Source organism: Polypterus senegalus, chromosome 8 (assembly GCF_016835505.1).
Source record: "Polypterus senegalus isolate Bchr_013 chromosome 8, ASM1683550v1, whole genome shotgun sequence".
NCBI classification, from domain to species: domain Eukaryota; kingdom Metazoa; phylum Chordata; class Cladistia; order Polypteriformes; family Polypteridae; genus Polypterus; species Polypterus senegalus.
Window position 1 is genome coordinate 3,947,981 of NC_053161.1, and position 17,549 is coordinate 3,965,529.

At 37.5% G+C, this 17,549-nt stretch overlaps 1 protein-coding gene across 6 annotated transcripts in view; it reads left to right on the top strand.

Moving 5' to 3' along the window:
* LOC120533710 (protein shisa-like-1a) overlaps positions 1-17,549 on the top strand; it is a 434,490-nt gene that overhangs the window by 216,448 nt on the left and 200,493 nt on the right. For 5 of the 6 annotated variants that reach the window (XM_039760617.1, XM_039760622.1, XM_039760621.1 and 2 more), the window contains exon 4: positions 7,545-7,835. In XM_039760617.1, the coding sequence (XP_039616551.1) occupies positions 7,545-7,835 (291 nt within the window). Of the gene's footprint in view, positions 1-7,544; positions 7,840-17,549 lie in introns of those variants that run through there. The other variant, XM_039760620.1, reaches the window with a different exon arrangement.

A 17,549-nucleotide genomic window follows, 5' to 3' on the forward strand; every position in this document is an offset into this window, starting at 1 on the left:
CGGGCGGATGTGTATATATATGGGTAGGCACCAGGAAAGGGGGAATGAATAGATCAATTGAGGTGAAGAAAAGAAAAGAGGTTAAAGAAAGTGAAAGAACTGGAAAGGCAGTCTTAGCAGGAGGATCGGGCCACCTGAAAGGAGGAGACAGCATGAGCCGGGGCCCCGTGAAGGAGCATTTGGTTGTGGCGCTCTAGGGGCTAGTTCACTCCACTGAATGTTTGGTCAGAGTGGGGTGAGCAAGGCAGGTGTCCTCCCGTGGGATCTGAGGAGTGACTACATGAGCACAAAAGAAGGGAGGAGAGCCGACCTCGGACTGTCTGGCAGTGATGTCCGTAAGGAAGCCAAGACGGAGGTTGGCCGAATGGAGCTCGTTATTGTTGGGGGGTCTCCACCGGTTGCAAGAGTTATGGGTGAGCTGGGGAGAAAGAGAGAAGGAGGTGCGCTAGGATCATGAAGAGTGAGACTGCATTTTTAACCTCAGATTTTAAAGGATTTATTTATTGTTTTTATCCCCACTGAACACTTGATTTTATGGATTATTTATGGAAACTGTGGAGCACTGCACTTTGGACACTGTTTTGTTGGTTTTAAAATAAAAGCACTTTTGCACTATCCCCTGGCTTCCTTAGAGAATTGTCTTCATTTGTCAGCTCCTCTCGGTGACGTTACAGACGGTGTCGGGTTTTAGAGCTCCCAGCAGATGGATGGGAGCTCGAAGCTAACCCGCATCGTCACAGTTAGGTTCATGGGCTACTCTAAATTGTCCTTGTGTGATAGAAGTTATACCTGTAGTTGTAGTAGTTACAGAAGCAGTAGTGTGGACACTGTGTGTGGCCTATGAAGTCTGTGACTAATTCTAGTTCAGATTTTCTCAGCATATTGTTTTTGAAACATACAGTATACCCAAACAGTTAAAAATCTCTTGAACTTTCAAGGTAAAATAGATGGCTGTTTGTGACCATGATGAAGAACAGTTCAGAAACTTTGCCAATAAATTAGTGTCAGAAATTTTTTTCTTTAAAATGTGCATATATTAAAACCATGAGGTTGTTTTAGTGTAATGCACTGTAAATATGAGTACATGAGTACACATACAGTAAGGAGCAACGCTTACACAATTTCTTTCCCCTTATTTTAATTTTTAGATTAGCGATTTTTTTGCTTTTTTCTTCTTTTGTGGTTGACATACCTTAAGCAGCAAGAAAAGTGAGTTTCTGTACAGGTGTCTTGTGTGTGCATGCACTCTTCCACCATTTGACTAACTTGTAATGGTGCTGCCAGGTGTGGCTAATGGATGAACAAAAGGGGAAAATATAAGAAATTTACAAGTCGAAGTGACTCTTCTCTTGGTAAATTTTAAACAATAAACTAATCTAAAATTGAAGTTACACAGAGTGTGTCTCTTTTTTAAGATAGAAGAGTTTACTAAATTGCAAATGTGTTTCAAAGTGAAATTTTAAATATTTGTACAGCATGCTGTATTCAACATAGTGCAGTGAGAATGGAACTTTCATGACAAGTTTCCTTGAATGATAATTGTGCCAAATTTGAATAAAATTGGTCCAATGGGAGGTGAGTTGTTTCATGCAGACTGAGCAATGGAAACGGAGACAGATGATTGCAGTGGGTACTTTTTACAACATATTCAAGCAGACATAAAAATGGCTAATTAAAATGATGGCTCTCTAGCTTCATTAATTTGTATTTTGTTATGGTGCATAGGAATTTGCTTAGTATGATGAATACTCATGAGATATGTTACATACTAAGATTATATTATTGATTGCCTTTAAGCACCGTATTCTAGCTAAAGATGCCTCTCACTATGCAGTGCTGATATGGAATAATATACAGTAGAGTCTCGCTTATCCGACATAAACGAACCGGCAGAACGTCGGATAAGCGAAAATGTTGGATAATGACAGGTGTTAAGAAAAAGCCTATTAAACGTCAAACTATGTTATAATTTTACACACTATGAACCTAATAGTCATGTTTTACAACAAAACAGAATAAATTAACTGAAAAAATGAACTTAGTTACAGAATTGTCTGGAGTTAAATGCAGTATGTACTGTACTTAAAGTTCAGTCCTGTGATGATTTAAAGACATTTTTTATCGTAGTCTGCTTTCCTGACGAGTGCCGTTTCTTCGCTGTCAAGTCTCGTCATCTTTGTAGCATCATTATGTCGATTCCTGTAGCTTCTTCTTGTTGCTCAATGTAATTAATTGCAGTTTCTAGAGCGTTAACTCCGTCACTCATATAGTCAACATCCGTACGAGCGTATACTGTTTACTACAGCATTGTGACTGTGTGTGTGTGTTTGTGCTGTGACGTGCAAATCCCCGTCTTGCACCCGAAAACTCGAAGCTGAGTCTCAGTACTTTTAGCAAAACCAGGTTTATTCAGCTTGAAACAGCAACAGCACGGTTATTTATTTTAGCGGGATCTGCCTCTTATACACAGACACGGCAGTCAGGCAGGGTCGGGGGTGAAAGCAACACTGTGCCCTGCGCATTTATAATGTTCCTTGTATCACCCATCGATGGCAGGCGCTTATAGCATGTCCGCAATCTTTTCGGATTGGCCCTTATGGCGAACTGCTACAGCGCTGGGAGACTGCGATTGCTTTGGGGCGCTCTTCCACGTGTCGTCCAGTTGGGTGGAGTCCCACAAGAGTTCAGAAACTCACTCACACCAGCCATGATTCTTTTCAAAGGTAAAGTGCAGGTTTATTTGCTTTATTTATTTTTACTTTATATTATGTATTAATCATTTTTATTTGAATAGTTTTTGATTGTGGAACAAATCATCTGAGTTTCTGTTATTTCTTGTGGGGAAGTTCGCATTGATATACTGTATGAGTGCTTTGGACTGTGTGCACATTTCCAGAACGAATTATGCTCGCAAACCGAGGTTCCACTGTAATTCGCTGCGATAGTCGGGAGCAACAAAAAATAGACTATGCTCACGCTCGCAACTTGCAGTTCTTGTTGCCGATTGATGCTTTTTTTTTTTTTGCGGTGGGACGTCGGATAATACGGAATGTTGGATAAGCGAGACTCTACCGTAATGATTTTTACCTCTAAAGGTACTAAAATAAAGTAAAGCTAAACCTTAAGTAATATTGGCAGTAACTCAAGAAAAAAAAAAAGTGATTTCATTATATTGGTGTTTGGCTGCCACTAATCTACTTTTTAGCCTTAACTTCATTTTATTTTACTTTAAAGACTTCCACTCGTGGAATCATACGGCTTACACTTCTGTAATGACAATTAAATCTTGGTACAAATCAATGTTTCAAGCACAGAGGAACATTTTGCTTCTATTTGTGAAAAATGCCTGCAGTCGTTACAGTAATGCACAAAATTGGTTGACAAAACAAGTTAATCAATATTTGTGTTTTTTCTTTTTTTTCTTTTGAAAGGCAAGTATGAACTAAGTGGTCCACTGGAGCACTCAAGTGATAGATATACTAATGAACGGTCTACCTGTCTCTACTGGTGTCTGCCAAGGGCCATCAGAACCTTCAGCCTAGTAGGATGACCCCACCATCTACAATGTGAATGATCAATTTTTTGACATTGTTCAGGCTCTGTTTATGTACTTCATGATGGTAGTGATGTCATTGCCATTCAGTTCTCCGAGAATGTGCCTCTGTTTAAGTCTCCTATAAGTCTTTTGTTTTCAATGAATGGTGATCTCTGCTCGTCCTACATCAGCAAAGCAGTGAGTGTTACTTGAACTTTTAATAGTAAATGATCATGTATGAGTAAAAGTGTGAGTGTTTGCGTTACTAGATCCTCAGGGTTGTTCAGTACATTAAACTCAGTTCTTTGACCCCATATAATCTTTAATTGAATTAAATGGGTCTGAAAAGGTAATGTTGTGTTGATTGATTTAACGATTATACACGCTCACCGACTGCATATGTTGTGGGTTGCAGTGTCTCAGAATGCAGATGGCGTTGACTTCACGTTCATCATTTATACTGGACTTGGGCGCCTATTTCTTCTGCTGACCCATTTACCATTGCTGAAGAGATTTATTTTTGGAATCTGGGTGAACTTAAGCAAATTTCCACCTATATATAGAAAGAAAGATCATTCTTTACTCCAAACACAGAGAATTATTGGAATTAAGAAAATACATGAATTTCTTAATTTAGGGATACAGTGATCCTAATAGTATCAGTGTCAGTCCTTGAAGTGACACCAGCTCATCGCAGAGCACACTATGACATGCTTCCAGATCCTTAAACATACAGTGGTGTGAAAAACTATTTGCCCCCTTCCTGATTTCTTATTCTTTTGCATGTTTGTCACACAAAATGTTTCTGATCATCAAACACATTTAACCATTAGTCAAATATAACACAAGTAAACACAAAATGCAGTTTTTAAATGATGGTTTTTCTTATTTAGGGAGAAAAAAACATCCAAACCTACATGGCCCTGTGTGAAAAAGTAATTGCCCCCTGAACCTAATAACTGGTTGGGCCACCCTTAGCAGCAATAACTGCAATCAAGCGCTTGCGATAACTTGCAATGAGTCTTTACAGCCCTGGAGGAATTTTGGCCCACTCATCTTTGCAGAATTGTTGTAATTCAGCTTTATTTGAGAGTTTTCTAGCATGAACCGCCTTTTTAAGGTCATGCCATAGCATCTCAATTGGATTCAGGTGAGGACTTTGACTAGGCCACTCCAAAGTCTTCATTTTGTTTTTCTTCAGCCATTCAGAGGTGGATTTGCTGGTGTGTTTTGGGTCATTGTCCTGTTGCAGCAACCAAGATCGCTTCAGCTTGAGTTGACAAACAGATGGCCGGACATTCTCCTTCAGGATTTTTTGGTAGACAGTAGAATTCATGGTTCCATCTATCACAGCAAGCCTTCCAGGTCCTGAAGCAGCAAAACAACCCCAGACCATCACACTACCACCACCATATTTTACTGTTGGTATGATGTTCTTTTTCTGAAATGCTGTGTTCCTTTTACGCCAGATGTAACGGGACATTTGCCTTCCAAAAAGTTCAACTTTTGTCTCATCAGTCCACAAGGTATTTTCCCAAAAGTCTTGGCAATCATTGAGATGTTTCTTATCAAAATTGAGACGAGCCCTAATGTTGTTTTTGCTTAACAGTGGTTTGCGTCTTGGAAATCTGCCATGCAGGCCGTTTTTGCCCAGTCTCTTTCTTATGGTGGAGTCATGAACACTGACGTTAATTGAGGCAAGTGAGGCCTGCAGTTCTTTAGATGTTGTCCTGGGGTCTTTTGTGACCTCTCGGATGAGTCGTCTCTGCGCTCCTGGGGTAATTTTGGTCGGCCTTCCACTCCTGGGAAGGTTCACCACTGTTCCATGTTTTTGCCATTTGTGGATAATGGCTCTCACTGTGGTTCGCTGGAGTCCCAAAGCTTTAGAAATGGCTTTATAACCTTTACCAGACTGATAGATCTCAATTACTTCTGTTCTTATTTGTTCCTGAATTTCTTTGGATCTTGGCATGATGTCTAGCTTTTGAGGTGCTTTTGGTCTACATCTCTGTGTCAGGCAGCTCCTATTTAAGTGATTTCTTGATTGAAACAGGTGTGGTAGTAATCAGGCCTGGGGGTGGTTACGGAAATTGAACCCAGGTGTGATACACCACAGTTAGGTTATTTTTTAACAAGGGGCAATTACTTTTCACACAGGGCCATGTAGGTTTGGATTTTTTCTCCCTAAATAATAAAAACCATTATTTAAAACTGCATTTTGTGTTTACTTGTGTTACATTTGACTAATGGTTAAATGTGTTTGATGATCAGAAACATTTTGTGTGACAAACATGCAAACATGCAGACTGGGAACAGAATCTCCCTAGAGATGTGAAACCACTGAGGCACCTCACCAACTAAAAAAGTTTATTGTTAATTAAATTGAAAGTTTCCTCCAGTGGCAACACCTTCCATCCCATACTTGGCTATTGCATGCTAGAGAATTCTGCTGCTCCCCTGTGTTTCACACATTGCTTGGCAGTGTTCAGTTTTCACCTGCTTGGCAGAGACAAGGTGACCCTCAGATGAAAGGAAAGGGAATGGTGCCAGAGCTTGTGCTTGAGTGTTCCAAGATCGTCAACAGATGTAGGTCGCATGCATGCGTTTGTGAAATCGTCAGCGCTACCACCTGCCAGCATCACCCCACAGGTGCAGTAGTTTGGCATTGCTTTCCAGTGGAGAAAAAGTAGAAACAGTGTTACCATTTGAAAGAGAGAAATAAAGAAAGATTTGTTAGTTTGGTTTTAGGCCCACCAGTGTTCCCACTTGGTAAAGCATGTCTCAAGGGCATGTAAAACACTCATCTTTAGATTTGTTTTTGTTTTATAGAGCATTTTTCATAGTAAAGGCCCTTTGTGCAGGATCAGTTTCTATGCTATAGCTGATAGCCTTTTCTTATGACCTGGAACTGGATTAAGTAGCTTTGCTAATTGATGAGTGGCTGGGTGAATGGATTTGGAAAAGGAATGAGAGGTTTTCAAAGAGAAAATTACTGCAAAACACTTTAAAGAGAAATATATTTAGGTTAGTAGAAGCACAAACTGATTTTATTACATTCAAAAAAGGAATCCTTAATTAACAATATAATACCATCAATTTACCAGGCTTTAGTTTCTGTACCACATTTCATTGTGAGTAGGAGCACATTGTGTTTTATAGAGTAGTTAATATTATTCCATGGTAGAAACAGACAATGTATAATAACTCAGAGTCAAGCAATACGCCTTTGTCTGCCATGTAAAAAGAAAATATTGGTTACTTTTACGCCAGGATGACATCTTTCATTAGGTTAATTGCAACAGTGCCACTACAGTGAGTCCACAAAACATCACATCAGGTTAGCCCTTGACATTAAGAGGAAGTCGTTAACAATTAAAGTATCTATTATAAGCACATGTCAACAGTCTGCATGTTAGAAAATATACAGTATTACACGCTTTAACATAATATAAAACATAGGAAAATGTTGTGTTTTTTATAAACTTTCAGCACAGTTAACAAAATGTTAAACTGTTAATATCTGGTTTATAATGATCGCTAAACTTAAGTGTGACTGGGGCAGCATGTGAACTGGCAGCACAGGGCTATGACAGTAATGAAAGTCTATGAAATTTGGATGTGGATGAAGATGGCTCAGCTTCTGCTTTTCAGTGCTTTAGATGAGCATTTATTCTTCTCTGCTATATAGAGTTTAAAACTACATTTTAAGCAGTGTAACGTTGAAAATATGTATACCGTATAAGCTTAACAGTTTAGACAGTTGTTCATCTTATAGTGTGTTTTACTGAATTCTTATGTGTAAAACTAAAGTACTTCATGACAACATTAAATATTAAAGGAGCTCTATAAAAGAAGTTTGAGGAAGACTGATTAGTTTCGAAAGCCCAGGAAATGTGGGACACCAAGTGTTTACTTTTTGCTTAGACTATGAAAATCATTGTCAGCAGATGTATTCTCTTGTTTCAGGCCACCTCTGCTAATTCTAAATATGTAATTTTCTTTATTTCAGTAATTACAGTGCCCTGGTTGGAGTCTGGATCTATGGCTTTTTTGTCATGGTTCTACTTGCCCTGGACTTCCTGTACTACTCTGCCATGAACTATGAACTTTGCAGATTTTATTTGGCCAAGTGGGGATTTCGTGGTCAATGGCTTCAGCAAGGACAGAGCCAATGGAACAGTCCCCTGGAAGGTGGGGGTCCACAACCACCCCAGCCTCCTCCTATCCCACAGGCCATGCACAATTTGAAGACGGAGACACAGGCCTCAGCCTTGATGTCTTTCCAGAGCTCCACAGCTTGGTAAGCAGAAATTTTAAACCTCTTTTTTTAGTGTTTTTATTTAAAGTATCAGAGTAGGAAAAGTGAAGTGGCAATGATCCATATTGACTTCTCCATCTGATACACATTAGGTGATCTATGATTCCAAATAATAACAAAATAGCGAGTCATTGGGCAGGAATTTTCTAATGATCAGCTATTGCTCCAAGGAAATTTAAACTATAGACTTTCTTAAATATTTTGTTTTAATTTAAAAACCAGATATTTACAGTAAGCATTTATTGTTTTGTTTTTAAAAAGTTACTTGAAAAAAGCCCTCTCAGTGAACCCAGACACCACAAATTCCAGTAATAAACTATTTGGTCCTCTTCCATGATGCAACCAGTATCATAGCACGCGATGCCTTACCAGTAGACCTGCAAGCAGTCTTTACTGGTGGACCATTGAATTGTTAACAGTCATCTATTTGACATTTTACCAAAACTACATTAGATACCGATTAGTTTGCTCTACCCATGCGATGTTCCTGCCTCTCAGGAGCTAAGATCCTTGTACAGCTTGAGTTTGACATGTTCTCTCTCACACATGCTGTATGTGTTCTGTATAAATGCTATTTTTGATTTTAGTTAGTTTTGTTGCAGATACATATTCATTTATATTTCTTGTTTTTTATTACCTTTGCTTTGTTTAATAATCTGTGTCTGTTTTGTCATTCTACCATGTACTCCTTTGCTGCTTCTTGCTACACAGGTGTTGAAGGGGTAGTGCTACTTCCTCGCAGTAAGAGGATCTTGGGTTCATGTCCTGGGTCCTCTCTGTCTGGTAGCGCTTTGAGTAGTGAGAAAAGGTCACTATAAATGAAATGTAGTATTATTATTATTAGAAATACCAACAAGTACTTTTAGTTGGACTGTGAAGTTCAGTGACAATAAATGGCAGTAAACTGAATTAATTTGAATTTGAATGTTAACATGATTATCACTTAGCAATTCAATATTGCAGGATTTACTTTGAGTGCTGAATAGCACTGGTGTTTGTCTAACTGTCAAGAGAGACCCTGTAATGGTAGTAGCACATGTGCTGGTGGGAGCACTCTCTGTAATAGTGTTGTCCTATTACTGTGACATCAGGAGTGCAACAGGGACTCCCATACCTTTACCACAAGCTTCAAGATTTCCTGTCTTATTATTGGTGTAGTGTATTGATTTACTAATTACATTCTGCTCTTAGGACTAAACGTCAATATTCTAATCAGTTTTAAACGTGACATTCTTATGATGTTGCAACATTGAAATATTTATTTCTATTATATGGTGGATTAGAAAGAATTAATAAAAATGAATGAGTTTTCTTCAAATAAGATCAATCAAGACTTAAACATGCATTCTCAATAGACTTTCAAACAATGTAACCTAAAGCATGTTTTTCTTCTTTTCTGCATCTTTCCTTCTGCTTTGCACAGGTTGTGGTTGTATAAAAACAGCAATTTATGTGAAATAGTATGGCTTTTTTGACCAGAACTGCTCAAACATGTTGTGATTAAGAAGTTAGCAACTAAGAAACTCAATTGAAACTTCATCAAAAATTTTAAAAATACTGTTGTATACAGTAAAACAAGATGATTTAAACAACATCATTCTTTTTATATACCATTTTAGTAACATTGTGACGTACAGTATATGAAATTTTGCAGCTGAGTTTGTTTTAGCTGTCATCTGAAATTGACAGAAGGAAGACATTTAGCAACATTTGCTTAATCACAGAGCAGATCAAAAAAAGGATATACACTAAAACTCTGAACTATATAGTAAAAATAAAACATTTCCTAATGCAGGCTACATATTAATGCTAATTTATGCAATGCATTTGCGGCTTCATTTGCTTTAAAGGTTTTGGAAGAAAAAAGAACTGTAATACCAAATGTCTACACTTATGTCCAGTGCCTCGAGAGAGATTAACAAACAGATATTTGCTTATTTATTTATTATTTTAATTTTTTTTTTTTTATTTTATATGTAATGCCTTGTGCTTTTACAGGTTGCTTGTGTAATTAGATCTGTGTTGCATGTGTAGAGACCGAAATGTATTTTGTCACTTTGGCATGTCTCCCATTGTTTATCAGTGTCATCAAATGAAATATTGGATCATGTACAAACCTCTTTAGGATTTAACCAGTGTCCTATAAAATCCCAAAGATAAACTTTGATTGTGGAGCTGCCCAAGAAGCCAGCAACTTAGCAATGCAAATATGTCCTACCAACAAAAAGTCTTCATTATTTAATAAAAAGCCTTTATCAGCATATAAAACTAAAATGCAGTTAACAGTTCTCTGTATTTCTTCTTCACACCATGAAAGACAAACCTTAAACTAGGTTGCAATTTAAAATATATCTGAAGTGATATATTGTATTGAATATCTGTACATACCAAGATTTTAATTTTACAGTTCAAGAAATGTTCTTGTTAATTGTGTAAGTCTATCATAATTATGCATTTTTTACATACAACATATTGAATATGAATGTGGTATATACTGGGATTCTTACCATAATCCATACCCTTCTATACTATTGCTGATATGTTCAATATAATTAATTTCCTAGCTGAAGTTCCTAACTCTTCTCAGCTATGTTTGTAGGATGGTTTAAGGAAATAATGCAAATATTTATGTGTTTTGACCCTGTTATTGCTAGCTGTCCCACACATCATCCACTCTGTGTCTCTTTCAATTTCTCTGCTCTTGTGAGTCAAGAATGTGTAGTTTTTGGGCCCAATTGGATTACAGAATTGCAGTAACTCCTTGCTGTAACCATCAACGCTGTCATGTCTTACTCATCCTCTTAGTTGGGTGCTTAAATTATGAATAAAAGAGTTAAACAGCAACTCTTTGATTCTTTGCGGTTCAACTCTCAATCAAACCTTACCCAACAATCCCCCCACAGAACCACTCGATACTCCTTTTAATATTACAGTATATAGAAGCAAAACATGGCATTGTCCAGCTAAGTGATGTTAAGCTTTGGTCATTTTATTTGTTAGTCTGGCTTCAGTCTGTTTACCTTGCTCTAAGCCAGCAGGTGGCACTGCAATCAGTAGCAAACAGTAGCAAAATTTTCGATTCCAAAGTAGTCTGTCTTGTCTGTCTTAGGATTGAAAAGTGGCGGAAAGACAGACAGATGTTAAACTATATATATATATATATATATATATATATATATATATATATATATATATATATATATATATATATATATATATATTCATAGCATTTGTAGTCTGAAACACAATCTGATGCATGAGTGGTTATCTACCAGGTGACTCATGTGGTTGATCTGCAAGTCGGCAAACGTCCGCCACACCCTCTCAGTCACAAGAAGCAGATCATAGAATGTTATATAGTTTTCTGAGGTTCGATCTCCGCGAGGGGATGCAGTGGAGTGTACACCTGATGAGCCCAAATAAGGGCGAAACACATGTCGCGTACTCTTTGCATTATTGAAGCTTATAAAGAGATTTGCAAGAAAGACCAAAGAAAATGGAATTGTAGTAATCCAGACGAGAAGTGACAAGGCTATGAACAAGGATAGAAGTGGTGTGGGGAGTGAGGGAGGGGTGAATACGATTAATGTTACGCAAGTGGAAATATGCAGACCGGGAAATGTTGTTGATGTGGGACTGAAAGGATGAAGTACTGTTTACTGAAAAATATACACTCTCTGCTTAGTTCAAAAATAGCTAACAAACTTTATTCACTTTACCAGGGTTATCTTCCTCAGATCGCAACAATACATACAATGTATATGTAAACATTTACTTGACGGTAGCACACCTGCAACAGCTAAAAAAAATCAAGAAGGTGTTGAATTTGTGTGTTTTATGCTGTAAACTTCCTGCCTAGCAGCATCTAGGTGTGAGCATTACTCTGACTCACACTGTGGTGTTATGTTGTTCTGAATATCTCATGACTCACATTATTCTCCTCATAATATAGACAAATCCAGTATTTTACAGATAGGTTCTGTTGAGCATAGTGTAAAAAAGACACTATATAGGCGCCTGACTCAACGCAGATGAACATGGGAGGCGCGTATAAAATAAAAAGACTTTTCTTGTTCTTCCCCGTAAACCCCACAGGCACAACACAGTCCCCAGTGTACAAACACACAAAGTAAGCACACCACACTCCTCTCTTCTGGCACCACCACTTCTCCCAGGCAACCTTGTCCTCCTCCACCTGCCTCTGGACACTGAATGGTGGTCGCGGGCTCCTTTTATTGGGTACCCCGAAGTGCTCCAGACATCCGGCTGCACTTCTGGGTGTGGCGAAACCAGTGCCCAAAAGGAGCCAGCAGCTCCTGCTGCAGTACCCCCTGCCAGCGCCTGCGGAACCCAACAGGGCTGCACAGAACTCCAACCCCCATGAAACCCTGGGGGAGTCCGAGGTAACCCAGAGAGGCTGACATCTAGCGTCCAGGGGGAGATACTGGGTTTCCCATCCTTGCCCCCCTGGTACATATTTTGCAGGGGTGTCCCGGCCAGGCATGGGCTCCGGCCGTCTGTCACAATAGATTTATATTTGTTGTATACTATCCATCCATCCATCCATCCATTATCCAACCCGTGATATCCTAACACAGGGTTACGGGAGTCTGCTGGAGCCAATCCCAGCCAACACAAGGCGCAAGGCAGGAACAAACCCCGGTGCAGGGTGCCAGCCCACCGCAGTTGTTGTATACTATCAAACACGTAACTATAAAATAATCCAAATATTCTCTATTTCTAATTCCCCATTTCTCCATTCTATATTTCAATTTGTACTTGCCACACTATAACCTAGACTTAACATTATTCCATTAAGAAGTGATTGTGGGGGTACATTTCCGTATGACGTGTAAGCATTTTAGTATGTAATATAAGCATTTCAACCATCAAATTCACTGCATGGGCCATCTAAAAAGTGAGGCATGTAAACATCATTGTTTTTTGCAGTAAGTTAAAGTAAAACATACTTCAGTATTTCAACTTTGTCTGGCTATAGCTATGGCAAAAAAAAAATGTTGAAACTTTAACATACAACTAACAAAAAACATGAAGAGTAATACTTGAGTGAACAATATAAAGAAATTAAAATAATTAACATAAAATAATAAATCCATCCATTTTCTAAGCCTGCTTTATCCTGAGCAGGGTTACAGGGAAACTGGAAGCTATCCCAACAAGTATAGCGACACTATACAGGTGGCCATAGACACTCGGAATTCTCATTATTCAAATTATTTACCTGTTTGAATTCCAAAAGAATACAGCTTTCTGTAAAATTGTGTTTAACATTGATCATCAACAGACGCCAAAGGTAGTCACTAAGAAAAGCAGGAATTGATCGATGACAGGAATGTTTTAATCATGGCCAATTGTATGTAGCATATTCAGGAGTAGGGAGCTCCAGTGAACTAATAATAATAGCTCTGGTAAAAAAAAAAAAAAAAAGTACTTAGTTATACAATACATCTTATACATCTGATTAACTGACATCACAATAACAAAGGCTCATTGTTTTATGAAATTTTCTGGGAAATGAATCTGGTTATGAATTGTTTAAACACAGGAAAACAAAGCAGTTAAATAAATGGAGTCCAGTACTATCAGTTCATTAATTAATTGTTGAAATATGACAAATTGATATCAGAGTAGAAAAAACTCCAATCAGAGGCAAATCTGAATAAAATAAACCTCTTGAGGTTCAGTTGTAACAGACAAAGTCAAAGGACAAAATGAGACACCATCGCAACCCTAGAGACCTCAGCCAGCTGGCCATCCAACTTTTGCCCATTCCTGGGCATTCTACAGTAGAGTCTATGCTGGGCCATCAAATATGATGACAGTGTGCTTCCATCTGATTCCAAGTTTCCCTGCATCTTGGATGTCTTTCCATGGGCAGGATAACAGCTTGGATGTGGAGCAGTAGCACAATACAGAATATATGAGAGTTAGTAACAGTTCATTATTATTATATTACTTTAATGTTTGTATAGATGACTAGCAAACACAGAGATGCAATATACATATCTTATGAGTTGCTGTAGTCCGGGTAAGGTAGACTAAAGCAATGAGTCTTCAGCCTGGATTTAAAAGTTGAGATCAAAGGGGAATCTCTCTTAGAAGAAGGCAACTTAGAGCCTCGTAGCTAGAAGCTCAACCTTCCAGCGTTATTTTGCTAATCCTTTGAGCCTTTAGCAAGCCATAATCTTAAGATATAAAATGCACACTCTGGTGTGTAAGTTATTGTAAGTACAGAAAAGTAAGCAGGGCCTGGGCCATTTTAAGGTTTTACATATAAGAAGAAGGATTTAGAAATTAGCCCCAAGCGTAACTGGAAGCAAGTGTAAGGACTTAAGAAATGGAGTGATGTAGATATACTTTCATTCTTGCAACAACATTTTGAATTATAGAATGTTTCAAACAGCCAGTGAACAATGCATTACAGTAGTCAATCTTACTAAAAACAAATGTATGAATTACTTTCTCAGTATTCTCCATATTAAGAAACTGTCTTAATTTTCCAATATTGTTACAGTGGAAACTATGTTTTAGATAGTTTTGTTATGTTTGTTTTAAAAACATACTGATGATGAAGGTAATGCCAAAACTGTGTGCTTATTCAGTAAAACGAATGTTAAAAAATGACACAATATTCTTGCAGTCTGCATCACTGTTTGTTCTACTGTATATTCAGAGACAAATACTTATTATCCATCCAGTCCTTTACCTCACTGACACAATTAATTATGGGCACTATGTAAGAAAAATCATTTATTCAAAAAGAAAGGTATAGTTCGGTATCCTCTGCATACAAGCAAAAATAAATGCTATACTTTCTATTTATAGTAGGTTTCATTTTAGAAATCAAAGTCATGACTTCCTTTCCTGTTATCAAGTTAGCGTTAACCTCCTTGGTGTTACTCTCTAGCAAGACTTGAAATTCTATATAAGAATGAATAAACTAGAGTCACACTCAGTGTGATGTGTAATGGTTTGTTTTAGTGTTTAGACCAAATAACTCTTGGAAGAGTAGTCTGCTGCCATCTAGTGGATGAAATAACAACTAGCTGCAAAAAATCATGAATGCTTCTGAGGCATTCTCACACTTTCTAGTAACTCATTAATATTCATTAGTCGGACTGTTCCAAAAATATAATGGCAAATGAAAAGTTGTAAAACCAGTTTTAGAACAAACTGAAATTGAACCATTGTTCAGCTCAAGTGACATCGATGTGAATTGGCCATCAGATGTTGGCATTGATAATGAAACTATCATATATAGCACATTGTACAGCTGAACTTCTGTGATATGCCTGGAGAATTTGGTTGCATGAAATCTCACTGTGGTGCGATAGTAGCTGCGTGGCAAAATGGTACAATGACTGCGCTCAAGTGGAAAGACAAGAAAGACGTTAACGCTGTTCACAATGCTAACACTGTCAATGCCTGTGTCAGGATAAATATGGAAGTCATTAAGCCTGGCACTGGGTGCCTACAATAACTCCATTGTGTGGATCAAGCACTGCAATTTTACCCTCATATGTACAAGGAACAGAAAAATATTTTAAGAAATGTGCCCAAAGACACACACATCTTCTGTCCCAGTGGCAACTTTGGGCTGTACGTTGGTGACTGTTTCAAAACATATCACTTAATCTGCATCATTACAGCAGTGGACAACAGACATACCTGTCCTTGTGTATTAATGTTAACATTTTAGTATTTACATGTGTTAGTTATATGTAATAACATTTTATCTTATTGAAAAAATTTAATGTTTTTAGCTTCTTTTTCTGGGGGTAAACCTAATGGCTAAGAGGCTATGAGTGCTAAAGTGGAATTTGCAAAGAGACACAGTTCGATACTGAAATATTTATTTTATGAGTTGATTGGTGAAATTTGGGATCTTATAAGATTAATTTTATCACTAAAGAAGTTAAAATCTGCATTGCTAATGTTTGTAGGTATATTGCATTGCAGTTCAGAATTTCCATTTGCTAAATTACCAACTGTTCTGAACAGTACACGGTATTATTTCTGTTGTAATCTAGAATAGCAGTCAAAGCAGGTCATTAAGAGAGCTTTTTGTTATACTTTTAGACACTGTCTGTCCATGCAGTTCAAAAGACCTGCAGCTTTGTTCCTCTCCTGCAATGCTGTAGCTTTCAGGATTCTAATTGAAAAGCTTAAATGCTTTTTTAATACTTTTTACAACTACTTTTGTTTTAAATGGAGGTACTTTTATCAGAAGCCTCCTTCAAAGTCATGTTTTAATTAGATGTCAGTTGAATTGTTTTCCATATTAAATTTCTCAAAATATCTACAAATTTTAATGCAGAGTTACAATCTAGATGTCACACTGTCCTGTGTGTTAATCTGCAGTTATATTTGTAAGGGTAAAAACAATCAAACATTTAATTTAATGGACTAATTAAATTTGAAATCTGAACTCTTTGTGATTATTATAGTGAGATGAGACAATCAGGCCAAACCCTACTGTGAAACATTTACCCTTTTCCACATCAATGTGTATGTTAAAACCCCCTGATAACACTACATGATCATGACTCATAAATAATCAGATAAAAGGTTGTCACATTTGTGTGCAATGAATGTAGACCTGGTATGTAGAAGGTGCCAATGTGCAGAGTCCATCTTCAGGTGGCTCTCTAATAGGTTGTCCTTCAAAGGAAATGTCAAATTAAATCTTAATAAGCATGAAGCTGAAGGGTGCTAATGGAACACAAATAAAAGATCACCAGGCCTCCAAATTTCAGAAGTTAAGACAGCTTTATAGGAAACAAAATGCTGCCTGCTACTCTAGTACTAAAGTTGTGCTGGAATCTGTTTAATTCCTCAAAGGATGTAAATCCACCTACATTTTAAGAAGGGGTTTGCGTTATATCACACAGATATCACCACTAGACCACAAACATGATTTTCTAGGACTTTGCTTCTTATTACTCTATCATGAAGATTAAACATACTTGCTAGTTATTATTTTATATTGAGCTGGCATTTTATTTGTTTGTTTTATAACTTGCAACATACGTTTTGTCTTTGTCAATTCAATTTTATTGTAAGAAAGTTTTGTTTTTTTATCAGAAATAGTATACTCAGTCTACAGTAAACCAGCATCTTGTTCAGAGCTGGGATGCCTATTATTCTGTACAATTATGTATTAGATACGTAGCTTCAGTAAAGCAATAAATGGATAGAGAAAATAAAGAATATTTGTTGCTGTTAAATTTAATTTTACAACACTGAGTCATTCAATACCAAATGTGTCCGACTTATGCTATGTGACATAATTATCAATTCATTCTTCTTTGGAATGTGAAGGAAAACCCTCACAGATAATAGGAGAAAAATGGAAGTTCAGACCGACAATAATAGGGTTGGGATTCAAATCTCCTGAGGTCAGAGTGCAAACATGCTGCACAACTGGCTGATATTTAATATTATATTTTAAAACTTTGGCTGGCAAAATTTACTAGGGGCAGCATGGCTTGAATTTTGACACGTACTAATAGTGGAGCCCAATAAAGTATGTGGCTTAAAATTTGAACACAAGCTGGTATGTAAAAAGTGCCAATGTGCAGAGTAAACCTACAGGTGGTAATCACTGCCATTGTAAAAGGTTGTCCATCAAAGAAATTTCAAAGTAAACCTGAACAAGCATGAGGCCGAAGGGTA